At 36.5% G+C, this 21,787-nt stretch overlaps 1 protein-coding gene across 8 annotated transcripts in view; it reads left to right on the top strand.

Annotated features, from left to right (window-relative positions):
* Positions 1 to 20,880, top strand: part of LOC149545962 (Galactose oxidase/kelch repeat superfamily protein) — a 136,912-nt gene extending 116,032 nt beyond the window's left edge. For 6 of the 8 annotated variants that reach the window (XM_089790910.1, XM_089790905.1, XM_089790906.1 and 3 more), the window contains one exon: positions 19,055 to 20,880. In XM_089790910.1, the coding sequence (XP_089647036.1) occupies positions 19,333 to 20,376 (1,044 nt within the window). In that variant the 5' untranslated portion in view covers positions 19,055 to 19,332 and the 3' untranslated portion in view covers positions 20,377 to 20,880. Of the gene's footprint in view, positions 1 to 17,660; positions 17,731 to 18,619; positions 18,680 to 19,054 lie in introns of those variants that run through there. The other 2 variants (XM_089790908.1, XM_089790904.1) reach the window with 2 other exon arrangements.
* The last annotated feature ends 907 nt before the right edge of the window (positions 20,881 to 21,787 follow it).

The following is a 21,787-nucleotide window of genomic DNA, read 5'->3' as shown; positions in this document are numbered from 1 at the left end:
TGCTGACGTCAGCATGACGTCATCCCTATGTCATCAACCTTGCATGCACCTCTCCTGATTCACTTTTGGACCTACTTGTGGTTTTTTGGCCATAACTCTTGCATACGGAGGTATTTTTCCGATCCGAAAGAAGCGCCGGAAAGCTGGTTCCGAGACGGAGATTTTGGTACAGGTATTTTTAGGTTTTGATGCTTTTTTATTGCCTGTTTTTTCTGTTGAAGTCCGAAGTCCTGTTTTTGACTCCGGCCTGCATATCTTTTGCGTCCCATGTCTGTTTTTGGAAAACTTTATATTTTTGGAAAGCTGGTTTTCTCGTCTTTTCAGAACTGTCATCTTTTTTCCTCACTTTTGGCCTCTTCTCTTTCTATCATAGTTTTGGCGTTTTTGCTCTATGGTTGATATTTTGAGTATTTTAGGCCCGAGGATTGTTTTCCTGGCATGGTTTGCTTTCTTTTCGGCTGTACTTTCTTTTGGTTCAGCTCTTTTTCATTTCTGATCATTGTAGCTATATTTTTGAAGCATTTTTCATTTTCGCACTGAGACAAATTGTCACTTTTGCCTTCTAGGAGTCATGAACGTTGTTTTGAGTCAGGTGTACTTGCACTATTTTCATAAAGCACCATGGGGGGGATTATTGTTTGCTGTTTTAGGCATTCTCCCTTTGTCAAGTGAGTGTCCCTTCCACGACATTAGCCCATGCAGAGTCAGTTAGACCGTGTCTTTATCGGTGTCTGTACTTCTTTTCCTCTCTCCTCGTTCTTGGTTCGTTTGCAGAAGATTTTGGCTCACCTTCTCAGTTGCCTGTCATCACACCCCGTCTGCATTAAGGGGGGATTATGCTGTGTTCTAATGCATCCATGGTTCGATGGTTCGATAGTGTGAACTATGTATTCAGTGGTTGATCCTACATACAAGGCGATTGCAGTGGCTGGCTACCTATGCATTTCGGTGAGATGGATCATCTACCATATAGACATGCTCGGCTCGTGCCTTCTTCTTCCATGGAGGTTTCTTCAGATCAGCAGTTTGACAGATTTGCGGCTCTTCATGCTTCAGTGATGCTGCTTCTTCATGATCATTCATTGTTCCTGTTTTAGGGGACAATTTCCCTAGTTGGAGACTTCTTCAGCTCTTCACTGGGTTCTTACCTCTTTTTAGGGGAGGGTTTTTCCCATGTGGTTTTCTCTCTTTCCCCGTTTACAGAGGTTTCATTTCTTCTTGCATTGTACTTGGGTACCTAACATGGCTTCGTTGCCGGGACCCATTATGCATTCATCTTAGCTTTGTGAGCTTAAGGCATTTCCCTAAGTTGCACTTAAGGGGGGGTGTTAGAGTAAATAATTAATATTTAATTATTTATTCTATTGCTTAAGCTTACTTAGGTCATGCATTTATTTAATACTTTTGTATTTAATGCATGTAGTGGTTAGTTGTTGACAACTCGGGAGTTTTCTCCTTTTTTAGCATATTCCACTTTTTGTGGATATGTGCTGAGTTGTCAATCTTATCTTCCAGCTTGTTCTACAAGCTTCCATGAGCTCTTTATATTCGAGCTCTCCTCATTGTATTTTCATATCATTGTAATATCATTTCTTATTGTAAATACATTTCTTCTTGTGTTTGCATTATGATGGCTCTCATGTCCGTTTAGGGTTTTGCCCATGCTCCATGCTTTTCCCCTTCTTGGCTTCTCTTTGACAGGTTCGCATGCAGGTGATCTTGGCGTCTTCGGAGTTGGCTTTCCTCAACTCCAACAATTTGATGCCCTAGATGATACAATGGTAATTGATGCCCTAATTGATACAGTGGTATTTGATGCTCTAAATGATACAATAGTATTTGATGTCCTAAATGATACAATGGTATGTGATGCCCTAATTGATATAGTGGCATCTGATGCCTTAAATGATAAAGTGTTATAGCTATTGTTCTGAAGCAGTGTTTATGGATTAACCTGGGTTTTGTAGAAGCATCCCTAGACAGATTTCGGTGTTGAATCCTACAATATGTAGATTTTAAAATTTCGTGTTAAATTCATTAATGGTGTCTTAAATTGTTAGTTATGAAATTTTCTGTTTAACTGATTGTAACCATTAATCTCATTCACATGAACATAAGTGATATAATTGTCTTCCGTTGAATATTGAGTAATAACTGCATTTCTTTGATATGCAGGTTGTTAGTTAAGACTCGGGAAAAGTGGATGTTACATATAGTATTTGGGCTTCAATGTAGAGGCAAGCAAATGTAGAGGAGTGGTCATTTTGTTCCATCTTTCTATAACAATTAACAATTGCTCGTAATTGTTTGAAGAAGGTCTCTTGAGGATGTTGTTCCTTTTCATTTACAATTTGCTTGATCTTCTTAAGCATTGAGTCTATGCCATCATAGATCTCTCCAAGGAAAGGCCTATCCATGTCTACGTACCTAAGCATGATCATAATGGGTGCGGTGAAATCTATGAGATATTCCACATGTTCCCACCAATTTTCATCCAATATCCCCTTCCTTATATTGGTTGCCCTCTCAGTGTTGCTTTGCCTCCATATAACTCAATTGTTGCTGATTACAATATTGTAAGTGACTCTTTTACTTGCATAAGTCGTCTCAAGACGATTACATTTGATGCAAAACGTGTCTCAACAACTTGTAACATAGAGCGAAAACAATACAAATTGTTAGATACATACTTGATAAAATAATACACGTCATTACATAATCAAAAAATCAGAAATTGTAAGATACTATTTAAAAAAAAATTAACTAACTTGAATTCAAGTTTACTTACCTTCAACAACTCCAAACATGAGAACATTATGAATATCCTTGAGTCGCATAATGGTTTGTGATGAACATCTGGATTTCCTCAGCTTCTGCATACACCTCCTTGATCCACTAAGTATTCTTCCCAATCTTTTGTATCATAAGATTGATTGGATGAACTGCACAAGGTGTCCAAATAATATGTTGGTGTCTCCCTTCAACCAACAAACCAGCAGCTCTACAATTCTTTGCGTTGTCCGTTATGACTTGGACAATTGCATCCACTTGTTCAATGGCCTCAATTAGGATATTATCAATAAATGACCCATCTTTTACTTGCCCCTCACAATCCATTGATTTCAAAACATTGCCCCTTTAGGGGACACTTCCAAAACATTGATCAATGGATGATTTCTAGCATATTTCCAACTGTCTGAAACAATTGTAACCCATGTCTCAATCCATGAATCCTTGATGGGCTTTAATCGCTCATCAATCAACTTGACCTTGTCATCCAACAAGGTGGTTTGTACTCTCTCAAAATCGGGACTTGAATACCCTGTAGGTGCTTTATTAGTACTTCTCAACTTTTGCTTGAAATATGGAGAGCAAACAAGATTAAAAGACAACCCATTTGCATACAAGCATCTTGCCGTATCAATATCGGTAGTTACCCTACTCTGATTTTGAAATGCAGTTTCAAGTGGTCCCTTTCTTTTGTGTCCGATGGGTATTCCATTTTGAGAATCAAAGGCAAATGATGTAGTATAGAAGGGGTGATTTTCTATTACAACATCTGGGGTGGATTTCATTCCTTTTGCTCGTTTCTTATTTTTTATTGCCGTCAATGGCATTTTGTCTATGTTCGTCTCTCTTTTCAGCTTGCTCATGCTTTTCAATATATTTTAATACCAATGAATTTTGGCACAGGTGTACTTTTTTTCCAAGAGATTTCTTCACTCTTCTGCTAGGGTACTCACACTAATGACCCACCACACAATAATATGAACTGTTTCTTTCTACATCACAACCTTGACATTTCCAATGGAAGCCACCACCTCTTGGAAGAGATTTTATAATATCCACATACTTCCACAAAGGAGAATTAGATGGGGGGTTCTATTCTTTGTGGGGTATTGGCATTGCCTACTGAGGAAGCTGAGGAAGATGTAGATCCCTTTGAAGCTCCTTTTCCTATGATAAGAAATTGTGTACATATTGACATATTGTTATTGAGAATAAATTTTTAGGGAATATAATAGCTAGATCTTATTGGCCATGAACAACAATTAAACAAAAATAAAAAGATTAAACAAAACATTGAAACAAAAGCAAAATAAAACAAGAACCTACCTCTTCCTGCCATTGTATGCTTGCAAAGATGTAGCAATGAGACACAAACACTTCAATATAGCTCATAATCCAATCTTCCAACTGCTTGCTTAAATTTACTTTCGCTCAATCATCTATTTCCTCAAAAAATCACCTATTCGAACACCACAAATGATGTTAGAAGCTAAAATAACCTATTTACATCCTCTTTTTAGTGTTGCGGAACTCAAACCATTATCAATTTTTTAAATAAAAAACAACATAAAGTCGTCCAACGCCGCAAATTTGCTTGGGGCTTGCCTTAATTTCGATTTGGGTAATGAAATTCACCTGGGTTCAATTTTTTAGAATTTGGGTTTGAACCACCCCCAGGGAATTGGAACCTTATTTTGCCTGAACCAAACCAGTATTTCAAATTGGTTTCAACTCAGGCAGGCTTCTCTGGGCAAAACCACGAACCTGGGTAACTAAGCTAGAACTGAACCAATAGTAGAAATTTAAGGGGTGCACATGACAATGACTGAAACGTAAGAGGTTACCCTGACAAAACTTGAAACGGAGGAAAGCCCCGAGAAGAGTGAGTGATTTCCACTACAATCCACTATGCGCTAGTCAATTATGTATTTTGGCAAATACTATCATTATGTTTATATGGCTTGTGAAACACTAGAATGGTGTCTGAAACCTCCAAAACCCTGCTCTGCATTAACAAACTTTGCAAAATGAGCTTCCAATGAGGATGCCAAGATGGCTAACCGCTGCACAGGGTGTAAAATAGTTTTATGTAGAACTCCAATGTTTCAAGAGTGGCAAAAATGTGGTTTCCCACAATTTGGAGTGCCATGTCCTATCCTTGTACTGACAAAATTGTTGCATGGGTTAGGAGGTGATTTTGAAAAAGCTGTGGGAAAGGCTCTTTAACCTCTTTCCAAAATTAATGCAATTGATGTAATTTTTTCACTTGAATTTTTTTTGACAATCTCTAATGCCCTTGCAAAATCACTATTAAAAATTATTTGTGTGATCCTTTCTCTATCAACCTTCTTTGACTAAGTTGAGTCTACCCATGGTTGACTCACAAACATATGCTTCAAGGGAGTCAATAAACTAGTAATGTTAGAAAATTAGCTGCAGACTTTGGAGCACTAGATTGCGCAAGCTCTTTCCTCTTGATGTGATCTCTAATGAATTGAACAACTCATGGGTATATATATATATATATCATATCTTGCATCTTCTACAATTGTTTTCACAAGTTCAGTGCCTATGTCCTCAATTTAAAGGTCAGGACAATGACCTGTACAAGGGGTCTAATAAAGTGTTCAAGAAGTAAATTTTCCAAACATCACATATGCTGCTGGATTGTCTGTATTAACTTGGACAACATTCTTTATGCCCATGTCTAAAACAGCCCCTTCGAATATCAAGCTCAAATTTCTGCATTCTTTGTTATGTGAGAGGCATCAATTGACTTCACCATTCAAAGCCACTTAAAAATTGATGTGTGTGCGGCTCCTTCAATCTATCTGCCCAACTGAAAGAATTGAGCATCTGAACCTTCACCATTCCACAATTGGTTTGCATCTATAATAGTGTTGTGAGGTCTTCGCACCATTGCTCCATTCCAAGTGGGGACCCCCTCTTTTGTTAATGTTGTAGCTTCAGTCGGATTGAATTTATCTAGGGTTAATCTCCTATGGTTACTAACTAAATATTACTGCATTTAATTAATTTTCAATTAGACACACACAAACATATATTATTGTTGTTAATAATGTCTAATAGAAATTAACTTACAATAACTGTTATTGATTAAGATAGAGACATGTCTCTTCTACTCCTATATATATATATATATATATATATATATATATATATATATATATATATATATATATGCATCTGGATCTGCAATTGGAACACAGAAATAATGGCAGTGTTATTACATTTGCAACGATCTTTTCTCTCAACATGGTATCAGAGCTAGGTTGCAGATGTGAGAAAGTGTTTGAAAGCTGAGAGAGAATATTACTTAAGGATCTCGGTATCAAAGGCATGGTCAGAGCGGTTAATAAGTTGTATGAACTCATCAAACTATTCTCTGCCCCTAGGAAAGCCCTGACATACATCACTAATCCATGCTTGCCATGAGAATCACGAGTTTGAGTTCTGCTCTGCTGAGAATTCATGCCTATGTGCAATTGGACTCCTGAGAGTGCCAATGATAATGAAGCTGAGGCAACTGTTTGTTTTCGGTTGCACTCTATAAGATGAATAAATGGAAAGATACAAACAAGTCAGATCAACTGCACGGATAAAAACATGGGATGATCACAGTCAACAAGGAGGATAATCGATGGGAACATGATACACAAGTCATTGATTAAAGAAACATTCAATCGACATATGAGTATCTAACACAATCAAGAAATCGAACGATCAATAAGTCATTAGGTAAGTAGACATCATCATTTGTTAGTCAACAGACACATTCAATTTTGGACAGGCAGCATGTAATCAGAAGCTAATTAGAGAAACCAATTCCATCGGCGACCCAACATGCATGGATGCCCAACACCAGAGTTTTTGATCATTGACTGTAATAGTATGTCTGCAATATAAGGTTATTGCCGAAGCAATAATAGCTTGTCGAAATAAATATATTGCTATTAGAAGAGAACGATATGAATGGGGAAAAATTAGAACCAATGGGATTCTATTATCAATAAATATTTGTATTTTTGTCAGGCTCCATTTTCCTATGTTTGGCGGTAGTTGCATTAGCATGGAGTTTCATTGGAACATTGGCAGGGAGAATCAGTAACACATATTAATTGTGGAGCTTTCAGAAGAAGTGTTTGCCAAATCGAGGATAAGGTTTGAAGAACGAATGTTGGCAGCAACAACCTCATTCTATGCTTCTACAATGGGAGTGATTGTTTCTGATTAGGCAAAGTCTTCATTTTGGTTGCTAACTATCCAGGCAGTGACAACATTCCTATGGTGACTCCAGCATTGTTTCTGCCAAGCTCTTGATATCGGGTCCAAAGGATACTTATGGATTGTTGCTCCTTTCAGACTACTGGTCATTCCAAATTCACAATAAAGGTAATGGTACATTAGAAATATATCACAGAAGTCAGTGGTGCAAAGAACTCTTCAAAAATCACTCTGTACCTCTTAAAGACAATGATATCAGGGCGATAGGTAAAAATATTGTGCAAACAAATTCTGATGTTGATATGGTCACGAAGAACCCAGGGAGGGAAATAGCTATACATGTCATTGGTTGCATATAAAATTGACAGTACAGTATATGACAGAAATGGGAAAGTTGCGGTGATAAAAATGAGTGGTGGATGATTGAGAACAATACATGATTATTCCTTTGTTGAAGATATATGGTTCATTGCACCTGAAATAGCATTGGAACACCAATATCAGTGATGTATTCAGTAGCTTATATTCTCTAAAGCTCTTTCTAGCTACATGGGTTTACCTGATATCTGCAGATATAGTCTTTAAATATGGCGCAGAGACATCGATATCTAGGAGTTTGGAACAATATCATAAATTCAGTGATTAAGATTCGTCGATTCCAGTGAGAAGCCCATGCGATGCGGATATCAAAATTAAAAAGAAAAAGAAAGGTAGAAAAATAAATAATTTACACATTGAGAAGGAATTCGATATATCTTTGCAGATGATGTACCGAGTCATAGAAATATAAAATACGAATAGACACAGTAATTGATTATTATCGTTGTTGTCTGCAAATAAAATATATTATTAGAGTCTATTTAATATGTTAATGAAATGGATCAATTTGTAAGGTTTGGCGAACCGGATAAAATATTTTGAATAAATGATTTAATTATTTTGGTGGTGAATATGTATGGAAAAGCATTTCTGATGGCTCAATAATAACATTTGATGATGTTAAAATTTCATTCCAGCTATTCGTATTGTCAGCAGTCCAAAATAAGATGTTTGAAGAATAATTGTTTATATTGGTGCTACAATGTTCACCAGTTATTCTTACAAAATATTGGGTATATAAAGATTGGTGCATGTCCTTTTGTGCATACAATTATAGGTATGTAAATCTTCTCTATGTCTGCGATCTACATGGACATATCCGGAATGCAGGGTGTGCAAAATCTATAGGAGTTTTCTGGAGATATGGTTGAAACTGAAAGGTGAATGAATATCTTGTGGCTATAATTAAATCAAACATCTTTCCCACTAATGTTGTTGAGAACAAACAAGTACTACACCATATTCTACTATTGGACATCTTGATGAGTGACATTTAGCGATTTAAGCCTGGAGATCAGTATTGTGAATCATGGGATTCAGAAAAGCATTTTCATGACATCTCCGTAGATGGTTCATTTTAAAGGTGTCAAGAACTAATTTTAATTTATTGTGATTAGAGAATTTGCATGAGCTTTGGCACTCTCCATTTTATAGTAAGACAAGATGAGAATGGAAAATTTATTTTCAAGCCACCAATGGCGAGCTAATGGTAGAAATTGTTGTCAGGACCAAGAATAGTACATGCAAAGTTTAATTTGTAATTGAATTGATTGGAGTAGCAGCCTCATAATAAACTCTCTTCAATGACAATATGATCTTCTTGAGCCCCCCCCCCCCACCCCCCAAAACTTCTTGGTTCATTGTGATTGAGTTCCTTAAAATTTATAAATGGATGATTATCTCTTTTTGGGCTTGATAGTGATTGTAAACTCTATAAAATAGATTATGTGGGAATTTTACGTTGTGGGGGGAAATAATAACCAATGTTCTATTCCCATTATTTGATAAATGCTTACATGGAAACATTTTCTAGTTTGATACATATGGGCCCTTGTTGGAACAAATTTCATCAAGGATGTTGATGTGTAGATAAGTATTTATTATCCTTGACTATTACATTTTTCTACTCATTTTAGTCTCTCTTATTTGGATACGCAATATAAAAGCTATTTGCCTTGATCTTTTCCTTTGTCTCTGGAGATGTTCTTGTAGGAAAAGAATGTTGTTACAGATGCTACCAAATATTTTGCAGATTTCAAATCTTATCTAAAGGAGTTTTGATGATCATAAAGTGAGGCTCTTAAAGATAATATTTTTTATGATTGAGATTACAAGTATCCTTCTATATCAAGAGGGAGCATGATAGTTCATTAGAGGCAACCTTGAACAAAAAGACAGAGTGAATAGAGGATATGTTTCAGTTAACCCGAGGAACTCTGAAATTTGACACTTCATTAGAGGCAACTTTGAATGAGGAACTCAAAAGTTGATATCAGATTCAGAGGGACTTTTGACACTTTTCTTGAAGTAACCTTGACAAAGAGGTCAAAAGGTTAGTTTTTCTTCGTCGAGAAGAACTTCCAAGTGCAACCCCTCATAATGGATTCTTCTATGTAAGAGAGAAGTTTGAGGTGAAAACCGTTGTTCGACCATCTAGGAGCAGCTATGGTGGATCCACCCTCTGACATGGATCATCTTGGATATCATGTGAGTTACTTGGAAAACATCATGAGAGGTGACTATCTTTCATTGATGTGTTTGTAAGGTCGCTATTGTAAGGTGATGATCCTAATAATGGCTTGACCTGTTATCATGATGGACTACATTAAGTTGTCTTGGAATGAGTGAGAGATAATGATGACAAATGTATCATGATAGACTACATTAAGTTGTTGTCCTTGAATGAGCCAAAGATCATGATAACGAATGTATTATGATAGACTACATTAAGTTGCTATCCCAGAATGTGCAAGAGATCATGATACATGTCATGATGGACTACTTTAAGTTGCTGTCCTTGAGATCATGACTGATATCTGATAGACTACATTCACTTGCTGTCCCAAATTGTGCCGGAGATAAAATAACACATCCTTCTAGGATATTACATTAAGTTGCTGAGATTATGATTATTATCTGATAGACTACATTCAATTTCAATCTCGGAGTGTTGCTGGAGATCAGATAACACATATCCTTTCTAGGATATTCCATATTCTTTTGGTAGGCATCATGAACATGATGCTAGTGCACATACCAAGAGAATATAAGTATGATGAATATCAAATGATTGATATTTCTTGTTGAATCATACTTCAGATGATATCGAAAGATAATGTCTAATTTGATGGATATATGTTGATATCGTTAAATATGCCATTCAAGAATAACATATTGAGATGATATCTCTCTATATAGTTGAGAGCATAATGTGTTCTATAACAATCCTCCCTAGCTAAGAGAGAGAGTGTTAATGTTGTAGCTTCAGTCGAATTGAATTAATCTAGAGTTAATCCCCTGTGGTTACTGATTAACTATTATTGCATTTAATAAATCTTCATTTAGACACACACACACGTAAATGTGCACACGTGTGTGTGTATTATTTTTATTTTTTATTGTTGTTAATAATGTCTAATAGAAATTAACTTGCAATACCCATTATTGATTAACAAAAAGACATGTCTCTCCTACTCTTGGATCTGCACTTGGAGCACACATAATAATGTCAGTGTTATTACATTTGCAATGATCCTTTCTCTCAACATCTTTTGGCTTGGCTGTAGGAGTAGTGGTCTTAGTGGGCTCTGGTTTAGTGGCAGTTTCCAAGTCTCCAAGTCAGTGAGATGAGGGTTCGAGCAACTCCTGATGAAGGCATGTCTTCTTGAGAGTCATGCCACATGAAGAAGAATGAAGTCATGAGCAAAGTATCTAGCAATCAGTTAAGTGCCAAAGTAGGATTGAGTTCAAGTCTAATGAATTTAGAGTCTTATTTGACGTTGGCCAATAAGGAGAGGTTCAGGTTCTCACCATAAGGAAAGGTTCAGGTTCTCACTGATTAATTTTTTAACAACATACCAAAATATAGTTTTCAATTTTAAAAACTAGAGTAAGTGAAGAAAGGGTGCAAATTTTCTTGTCTGCAGTTTATGGTGAAAAAATATTTACCTAGGACTTAAAAAACTACTTTAAGATTTTATTGATTTTTGCTGTTCTATTGCATCATGTTTTATGTCATATTACTAAGATTTGGTTGATTTCTTAGCCTTAAAATGTAGTTCTCTTATCCATCTCATTTATTGTCTTGTTTTGATCTCCCATTTTTAGTTGCATAGTTACCAAGTATGCCTATGGCTTGAATGTTTCTTCATACATTCCCCACCTCAAATTTTAATGTATAAAATAAGCTTTGTATTCAAGTCATCGCACTATGGAAAGAAACAAGCTAAATCAAATAAATCAACATTAAAAGAAATATTGATTGGATTCACACACAGTGTCTGTGTTCAATTAGATTCACAAACATATTGCTCAATGTCAAAAATAAACCACAACCAAACTAAATGGTTTCTGGAAAACCATCACAACCACGCTTTGTCCTTATAAGTTGTGTGTTTATGCCTTTGTGAGGTCATTTGAACTTGCAGGACTTTTAAGGAGAGAAACTCATGTCCAAATCTACTCCAAGTTGCATCATTAAAAATTCTTTCCACTACATCAAAATTGCGTGTTCAAAGCATGTGAATGGCATTTTTTCCCACATTTGTATTCCTCACAAGTTTGGACAACGTTAGAGCGAGTTTTACAAGGGTTTTGGGCAAGCTTTCAGTTGTTTATCCCTTGCAAGTTAACCTATGAGTTGATCATGCCTGTTGCAGACCTGCGAGTTACTTGCCGGGTCTTCAATATATGGTAAATTCATAAGGATGTATGCAGACACCAAAACTCTGAGCAAAATTGAGAATAAGAAGAAAGATGCCAATGCACAAGGTCTGGAATAGTCTCAAGCATATACCCAGTATCTCTAGTATAGTCGAAGAACTTGAATTCACCTAAACCCAAGAAAAAGAGCATAGCAAAATTTCCAAAAATTTAGAAACACATTATTTGTAAGATGGTCTTTAATTTTACAAATGTCATAACTAGTTTCCCCTCCATTTCTAGTCCAAAGCGAGTTCAATTCCTATCATAATGTCGTGTGATAATAAATTATGTATCCCTATTACTATTTAAAAAAAATCCTATGTAGAAAATATGGGCCCGGCATGATTCTTTTTTGCTTTTCAAAATCTGAAAGCAGGGGTTGGACACAACACTCCTATTGTAATACAGGGTGAAGTTGAGTACCGGAGTCCTCGCCACCAAACCCAAATTGAGGCCTCTGGGACCACACAAGCCTGCATGGAAAATGCTTAAATGCTTTAAACAAAATTAGCAACTACACTAAAATAATGATGAAAATGACCTTTTTATTGAATGGGCACTCTTTATTTCAGTGTGACCAATTTTTTTATTGAAACTCATGAGTTTTTTGCAAGTGGGCTTCTTGTTTTACTTGTCTGACCTTTGAACACTTTCAAGTTTGGTGAACTATTAGTGATTTTTTCAGCTACGACCTCATAGAGTTACAAAATTGGCTTTTTACATGCCGGGGAGAAAGGAACTGCTCTTTTTGCATAGTGATGAAATTTGATACTCGATTTGGGATGCAGTTTTGAAAAAGCTACAAAAAAGATATTTTTGCAGCTTTTCTCACGAGGCATTATTAAAATCACCAGTGTCAAGGCAAATTTACTCTCTTGTGGAAACTGATGATGCTGTCATATCTCAAAAATTACTTGTGTTGCTTGGGTTTGCCCTTGTCAACATGCTTTTGATCACCTCAAGTCTTCCTCTGCCTTGTAGGTAAGCTTTGGGCACCTTTGACACTGATTGACATTGATCTCCTTATGATTGAAAGTCCTGAAAGTTCTCTCTGCTTTAGGTCCACCTAATCAACTGCATGTTGAACAATGGTCTGTTTTGCAATCTTCAAATTCATGCTAAATTTTATAGCACTTATTTTCAAGATAATGAAATGGTGCCATGTTTTCTTTATTGTAAGGTAAATTTATGTCCTCACTCATTTAAAGAAAATAGTGACTGAAATATATATTCTAGTTTCTTCATGACAATTGGAACATTATTCTTTCCATCCGTCACAAAGGAAACACCCCAAAGCCATAGGCTGCAAGAAGACATGTTCTGAAATTGCTTGGAATATTTTTGTGGTCTATATTTAGGTAAAACCTAATTTACTGAACCTAGTACAGGTGCATGTACCAGGTACAATGACATGGGATTTGTTTTCCTTGAGAATGGTTATGGGTTCAGATCCACACGCACATACACATGTATCTATATGTATAATAAATATATTAAATGATAGAAAATTATATAATATAAAAAGGTGATACTTGTAAATTTATGGTGGAACAGATTCTACATTGAGGAAAAGAGAGTGCATAGCAGATGTGGTGGAGAAGGATGGCAGATGTTTTGGCTAGGTGTTGGAAGAGGTGTAGGAAGAAGTTTTTTATTTGCCTAATGTGATGATGGAATTTACTGCAGGTTTTCACAACTTGAAAGGGCAGTTCTATTATTGGTGTGTTTGATGCAGGAGCATCTTGACTCAAGCAATCTTGCATCACCAAAAAAAGAGAATATTTTATTTTCATTTTTAATTTTTTAGTGTTGAGTGGACCTTCAAGAGCATATTTTGGAGTGTTGAAGGATAAAATGTGTGTTATATCACAACTTGGATTCCATTTAATAAATCAGAGACAAATGGGGTGATTAATGTGGCTTTAAGAGATATTGCACAAATTAAAATTTTTGAAGTTTCAAGAGATCCATTGGGACACTAAATAATTGAAAAAATTGTTTTCTTTGTTTTAATGTCTAGATAAATTTTCACGAGGCAAATTACTTTTGGCATTCCATTCTTGTCTTATTATTTCAGTTCAGGTACCTTGAATGGAGGGAAAAACTGGAGAATATTGGGAAAATAATTAATGGTTTTCTAATTTCCAGTGAAGCACAACTTGGTTTATGATTTTATTCATTTTAAAAATACATATACAGCAGTAAGGTGTTGGATATGGCATTTCAACATTCATGCACATTTTGGAAGCAGAAAGCTATATTTTATTTCATGTTTTATTTGGAGGAATTTAACAGTCAAGGGAAATGAAAGAGCAGATTTGGGTGCCTCACAAAAGTGTGGAGATATATAAAATGCAGTCTCTATTGGTGCTCAGAGGCAGCAATCCTCAGCATCAAGTTCGAAGAAAGGATATGCAGGTAGTTGGAGTGGATTGCTCTAGAAAAGTGCAGGAAATCAGCTTGCCAAGAGTAAGGGAATAGATGACAGAGAAGAATGAGTTTGCAGGTGTTGTTCAAGGCAGTCATGAGAGCTGTAGGATGAAGAAAAAATGAGATTTCAAAAAAGGACTGCAGCCAGCTTGAAAATTTGAAGACTTGTAATCATGACTTATTTAGCAAGCCTTATTGGTTTCTGTATAGTGGATTGGATGACAGAAGGCTGCAAGATTGGGTAGTTTAATAAGATCCCCCAATCTTGTTTGCATCAAGCCATGTCCTTGTTGTGTACATGAACTCTATAAGGTATTGATAATCATAGTGTTTGGAATTCCAAATCATTGAAAATGGTGAAATATTCAGATTGTGTCTGTGAAGCATTGGTTTTACTGAGGTTTTCTAGTATCCCCTGCCACTGGTTGAGTGGCTCTCCAAGTCTCAAGTCATTGAGATCACAATCCAATTTATTTAATCACATAGTTTTTCTTCTAGATGGTGAAAATGAGCTGGCTGAAGTTATAAATGACAAGCCCTATCTGAAATGAGTGTCATTAAGCTTGTCTTAGGATTTGGTTTCTCCTTCTGTGATAGATAGGTTTTGTTTTCTGAATCTGTAAGGTCCCGCCATGCGTATTGAGATGAGATTTGCAAAAGAGCGTGCTGGTTCGTCGTTTGTTGTCTGCACACATATAGATGGCCACTTTGAAACAAAGTGTTTGTAGTTTGTTTTCTGCATGTATATAGATGGCCACTTTGTAAAAGTGTTTGTGGTTTGTTGTCTGCACATATATAGATGGCCACTTTGTAACAAAGTGCTTTGATCTCGGAGGTCATTACATCTAATACTTAGTGCAGTAATCTTCTATGTTTGCCATTTCTTACAAATGACTTTAGTTGCTAGGAGTACCCTTGCATTAACATCTCTTTGGTTCTATTTGTAATCAGAGATCTCGAGTTTATGTGCTAGACAAAATTTTCATTTTCACTGTCTATCACTGGCTCCTATCTCAGCATCATATGATCCACGATGAAATTCTCTCGCTCTTCTGGGGATTGTCATGATTCCTTTAGATTAGGCCTTCATTTTCTGTCATAATTACATTAATTGGGTACTGAATTTCATGTGAAAAGCAAGATATGATTTTATCTGGTTACTTGCACTGTTATACAACTGGTTGCAGTATTATGAGGTGAGGCAAAATATGAAAGTTATCAAAGGCTTGGGAAGAGGTAACAAGTTCCTTCAGGGCCCGTTTGGTTGTAGGCATACGAATTGAGTATTAGAATTAAAAATGAGAATGGGTATAGGAATGGGGAATGGGAATGGAAAATATGTATTCCAGTCTCGTTTGGTTCAACTGGAATTTATTTAAGAATATGTTTGTTTGGTTGTGCAAAATTAGGAGGAAGCAAGGAACAAAGCAGATGGATCAGCAGATAAGAAGTAACTGTGATGAATTCACTGTGATGATGTTCAGCAGATAAGAATTTGGTGCTTCTGTTGGGATGGTGTCATGAGAAAGGAGAGCTCCTCTTGTTTTATGAAAGTGCACTGTATACCTAGCAACCCCATCTGAACCCCACAGATAAAACTCATGCCCTCGGACTTAGCATTGATCCTAGTCCGCTACATTCAAATCCCCATGGCTACCAAAATCTCCTCTCAAGTAGAGTGTCTCGCCGAAACGCTTTCCTGGCTGCGAGGCATTTACATCCTCTGCAATGATTCTGGCATCGATTTCATTGAAGCCATCATAGCCAACCTCAGTGTTGTGGATCTCATCAAAGAGAACGTTCCGCTATGCAAATAATCCTACAGCCAGAAATCATTAACAAAAAAACAAAAAGGTTGACCAGGTACCAGCGGGAAACCATTAACGGGCAGCAGAGAAATGGCGGACAGAGACCCTGGACCTCACGGAATCATAAAATTTGATTAAGTGAGAATGAGAATAGGAAGGGGCCATTCCAATTACAAGTATTTTTGGGATTAGATAAAAGCTCATTTTGGGCTATAATGGGAATATGTAATACTATTCTCCATTCCAATTCCGCCAACCAAACAAAGAATTAAAAACATATTCTAATTTTCAAAACCTATTCCTGTGGTATTCCAGCAACCAAATGGGCCCTCATAGCAATTACAATATTGCATTGAATGTCTTGATGACTTATCTTTACAGTTCACCTTATGTTTAAGTACAATACATTTTCCTCAATCATGTATTCGATCAGAAATTGATTTTCCTAAACTTATCCCTTAGAAGCACAATTTCACTTTATGTACAACCCCTACCAATGATAGTATGTTGGCTGGTCATACTACTGTTTGAATTTTCCTTGTAAGTCATGCCTTATGAAGCTTTTGAAATCAAACTTTATAATGTGTTCTTAAGGTCTCCTATTTTCCAGTTAATTTATTCGTACTACTTAATAAAATTTACCCTGCTTTTCCAGTTTGATAAATCCTGCCAAGAAACAATTGCAACGTCCCCATCCACAACAAAACCTAGGGTTTAGAGTTCCACCCAGTCAAATAAGTTCATATCTTTGACATCATTTATGTTAACAGTTAAACAATAAAAGAAATGTCTAGAAGTTTTGAAGTTTAGAATCTAGACTTCAAGTTCTAATTTGAGAAATCACTTGGCCATCAAAGCCTCCCCTCAACAAGAAAGGACCCTTCGGTAAGCAGCTTAAGATACCTTACCAAGGCAGTTAACAAAATTTCTTTTTTTTTGAATGCACTTATGTTACCAAGACTGTTGAGTGTTGACAAATAAATTTTGCACCATTTTCAAACAAAAAAAATTCAGACAGCTAAAAGCACCATATCCTCATATTGTACAATGGCTGTATGATGGGGGAAGTCACATTTTTTTAATAAAAATTTAAATCAAATTTCTACTTTATATTTTTAAAAACTGCTTTCACAAATTTATATATGCTGGTGGCAACTCATTCTCATCATCTGAATGCCATTTCCTGTTTGCCTGGGCTAGTTTTTTGTATTGCCCGGGCTTGTTTCTTACACGTAGAATGTCTGATCACTTTCTGTTTATCCTGGACACTAACAAATAACTGTATCTCATTTTTTTGAATACTATGTTTATCAGATAAACCACACATTGCTGGTTGTTTGTAAACTGCTTTTCATTGTTACTTGGCTACCTTCACTTTCTGCAACCAATCTCTATTTGTAGTGCTTCGGACTTACCTGTTGATAAATTTATCACTCATTGTCTCCTATAGTTCCTGTAATATCATTTGGACTGTGCTCAGCAGTTTTTAAATCTCCCTCCAATCTTTTATCAAGTCCATTATTTTCAATTGTAAGTTACAGCTGGTGTAAATAATTTTTGACAACAAAACTGTGTACATGGTAGGTGCCAATGAAAGGACATCTTTCCCAACAAAAAAATGCTAATTGCTCAGTTGCCACTGTTCAGTGTTCAGGTTTGAATCCTTCTTATCAATGCAAAACTCTCTTTCGCAGATTGTTTGTGGAAACACTTCATGCTAACAACTTAACCATCTCTTGCATCCTTTATCTGTCTCTTCATTAGTACACTCTGTCGCAAAGGAATCTACTTGAGCTTTAACCTATGGATCTTTGAGTGTAGGAAGATTAGCAAAGTCTGGATTATTACCGAGCTTTGGCCTCTGGAGTGGCAGGGTCTGGATTATTCCTAAGCTTGGGATGATAATTTTTTATTTTAGCGGTGCATCGTTCCTGTAGAACGATGCATACAGTTGCATGATACATATCCTTAACCTTCTGTGATATTCTAGTGCATGCAAGATCTCGTCTTCGTTCCAGTTTTCAGTCTCCTTTAGGATGATAAGAATATATGCATGCAATGATTTTAGAAGTAGACCAATACAAATACTGTTCGATACTGTGTTAGTAGGTGCTTATTCCAATCTTATATTCAATGTGATGGCCTTGGTTCCTGCACCATCCTTGCTGCCTCTCTTGTGCCATGAAGGCTAGTATTTTTTTTATTATTAAGAATGTCTCTATGCAATTTATATAGATAATATAGCATATTGACTCATGAATCCTGGTTTGCTAGGTGCCAATAGGTGCTTTTCCAATCTTACATCCTCTATGATTGCCTTGTTTTCTGCCCCATTCTTTGATCATTTCATGCTCCCACAAGGCTCATCTTTGGGACATTCTTAAATCCTCTTGAATTGCTTTAGATCTTCATTTAATATGCAGTCGGATATTATTTTTTAAATTATTTGTTTTGTTCATTGCTTAAACATTGAAGACATAACACACAAGGGGACCGGTGCATTACTGAAACCTTCTCCCACCATTTGTTTCTCATGATTGTAGATGTGCATATTGGCACGAATGACAGACTTTGAGTGCTTAGCTGATTTTGGGAGGCACCTGGTATTGTTACAGACTATTCCGTAAATTTCTTTTGAAAAATTAGATTTGACAATGGGCACTATTGTTTTTTATGCTAATGTTACATATGATTATCATGATCTTGAAAAGGTATATGTATGATAGAAAACTACTATAATTGTTTTAAAAAATAGCTTAAAATACATTATTGATGCTTAGAGGCTTGTATGCTACTGTTCCTTATTGTATATTTTTTGTTAATATGAGCAGTGTGTGATATGCACATTTAAATAATCAGCTATGAAGCATATCCTTTTTATACTTTTGGTGTTTACAGAGAAAAGTTAGGAAGACATTCAACTAGTTAAGGCTTGAATATTCTGGCAACTAAGTCTCGTACATGTTTTTTTGGAACAGGTTATTTGTGAATCATATGCTCTGCATCATTTACTGAGCAAAAGGTGCCAGAAACCTTAAAGTTCAGTTTACAGTTTTTCAATAGCTGCATTGGTTACCTTCTTGCTATGACCATTAGAAATTGCTTGCACACATTGATGGGTAAGTGTACAATATCAAAAGAAAAGAGCCTGGAATTTTCTAGATGCATTGCTGTCATTGGAAGCAAGTGGTAATCAGTATCTGGTACAGAACCATCATCGACATTATATGATTAAACTTGCTCAGAAACTGTAGGTATGTCTGGTTTGATTGAGGGGCTTCCAGATGCAGTGGCTCTTCAGTGTCTAGCTCGTGTGCCATTCATATTGCATCCTCAACTCAATCTTGTTTGCCGTGCTTGGCGTTCTGCATTAAGTAGTCCTGAGCTTTTCAAGGTGCGTGACAATATAGGAGTCACAGAAGAGCTTCTCTGTGTAAGTGCATTTGAGCCAGAAAATATATGGCAAATTTATGACCCTGTCCGTGAAACATGGATGACTATTCCTCCACTGCCGTCTGAAATCAAGCATCTGACAAACTTTGGGGCCGTGTCTGTTGCTGGGAAGCTGTTTGTTCTGGGTGGAGGTAGCGATGATGTTAATCCGGTGACAGGTGACCATGGAGGTATCTTTGCAACTGATGAGGTGTGGGCATATGAACCTGTGTGTAGAAAGTGGATCAGACGAGCTCCAATGTTAGTTGCTCGAGCAATGTTTGCCTGTTGTGTTCTTGATAGGCGTATCATTGTTGCTGGTGGATTTACAAATCTAAGAAAATCCATTTCCAATGCTGAGATATATGATCCTGACAAAGATGTTTGGGAGCCCATCGCTGAACTACAACATACTCATAATTCTGCATGCTCTGGTTTTGTATTTGAAGGAAAATTACATGTCTTGCATAAGGGCTTGTCAAAGGTACAGATATTTGAGGGCTCTGAGCAGGGATGGATAGTGGAAGATTATGGTTGGCTTCCAGGGCCAATGGCAACTGTGAAAGGAGAGCTTTATGTAGTCAGTAATGGTTTGATTATTCGACAACATAAGAATCCAGAGTCGAGAAGATATATTGCTTCTGCACCTTCTCGTTTGCATAGGATAGGGTTTGCAATGATAGGTATGGGACATGATCTGTATGTAATTGGTGGAGTCATTGGTCCTGGCCGATCAAATCATGTTATAGAGTTACTTTCTGATGTTGATGTTTTGCGCATAAAAAATGAGCGACACGTATGGCATCAAGCAACACGTATGAACCGATGTCGTGGCACCATAGTTGGATGTACTAAATTGAGAATCTAGTTTCCAAAGGAGCTGAGAGCGTCTTCAAGATATAATGTCCACTGTAATATTGGATTTGTGAGTTTGACTTTCAAGATATTCCAGATAGTCATTCATATTCAGTATATGAAGCACAAGATATAATGTGGCCATTCATACAGTGCCTGGAAAATGTAGGTCAATGGGATTTGCATTTGAAATTTCAATGAAGTCTATACAAAGACAAAAGATTTATCTGTTCGAAGTTTCACCTTTGGTATGTATGAACGTTTATACTTGGGTATTCAAGAGGGGAGAATTGTCAGTTTTGCCTTCTTCCAAAGGTTGAAGTCTCACCTCACATCTTCTTGTGTGGTGTTTTTGTTGTCAGTACGTTAAATCACAATGAAAATTATCCAGATCTTGTAGACATAATTTGAATTTTCTAATGACCTTTAATGTCTAGGACTTAATCTTTTAGTTCTTTTCTCTAATATGAGACACTGTACAGCCTTGAAATGCTTTATGAAATCCAACTTTTGCCAACTTACTTTGTTCCTCCTCGACTCATCTATGGGGGGGGCATGCAGTGTACTTAGGTTAACACTTATTATAATTTCAAGAAGATGAAAGTTGAAGCTTCCACACAAGAAAGAAATGTGCTGTGGTTTTGGGGTGCATGATATGTATCAATCTGTACTGTGAAATTTGGAATGGCACTCTGGAGTGTTCTTGTCATGCACTTTTGAAGAGGATTATACCTTTACTAAAGCAAGTGCCCCACCAATCTTAGCCAATGCAAGGTTTATTATAGGTTGCATGATTTTTTTTATGCATCATGTCTGGTGACAATTCCATGGAGAGTGTTATTGTTAACATCCATTCCCACAAAAGCTAGATCAGTTGATTAGTTAAACTTCAAGGGTCTTTATGGTAATTGCATTTGCAGCATAGCAAGCGCCAATTTATATGGGGTTCTCTCTTAACACTGCATGGAGCCACTAATTTTGGTGGTCTGAGTAAGACTTTTAAAGCATGTTTCTGGTTGTGTGGTACTTAAAATGCTCTGAGGATTCAAGGATGAATTCTAATATATTGGGGATGAAAATTCCCTGTTTCAGGCCATGTGTTGTAAGAATTCCCAAATTGCTGCTTGATCATAAAGGGAAAGATCAAGTTTGTGGGGTACAGTGACAGGGAGATTATGTTCAAGTATCTGCAATATATCTGTGTCTCCTATGCTTTGGGAATTTGGAGTCTCAAATAGTGTCTTTCTTCACATTCCTAGTAAAGCAAGAGGGAAAACAAAAAAGAAAACCATCATATAGGAATAAATGTGTGAAATACAATTCTTAATATGCTCCTAATCCTTTTAATTGAGTTGCAAGATTAGATTGGTTCCTTGGTTTTATTTATCTAAATATAACCAGTTGTGAAAAATTCATTTATATTA

This window comes from Cupressus sempervirens, chromosome 7 (assembly GCF_028749045.1).
Source record: "Cupressus sempervirens isolate cs-2001-9-10 chromosome 7, ASM2874904v1, whole genome shotgun sequence".
NCBI lineage: Eukaryota > Viridiplantae > Streptophyta > Pinopsida > Cupressales > Cupressaceae > Cupressus > Cupressus sempervirens.
The sequence above is the reverse complement of the archived record's forward strand: the minus strand, read 5'-3'. Positions and strand labels throughout refer to the sequence as shown.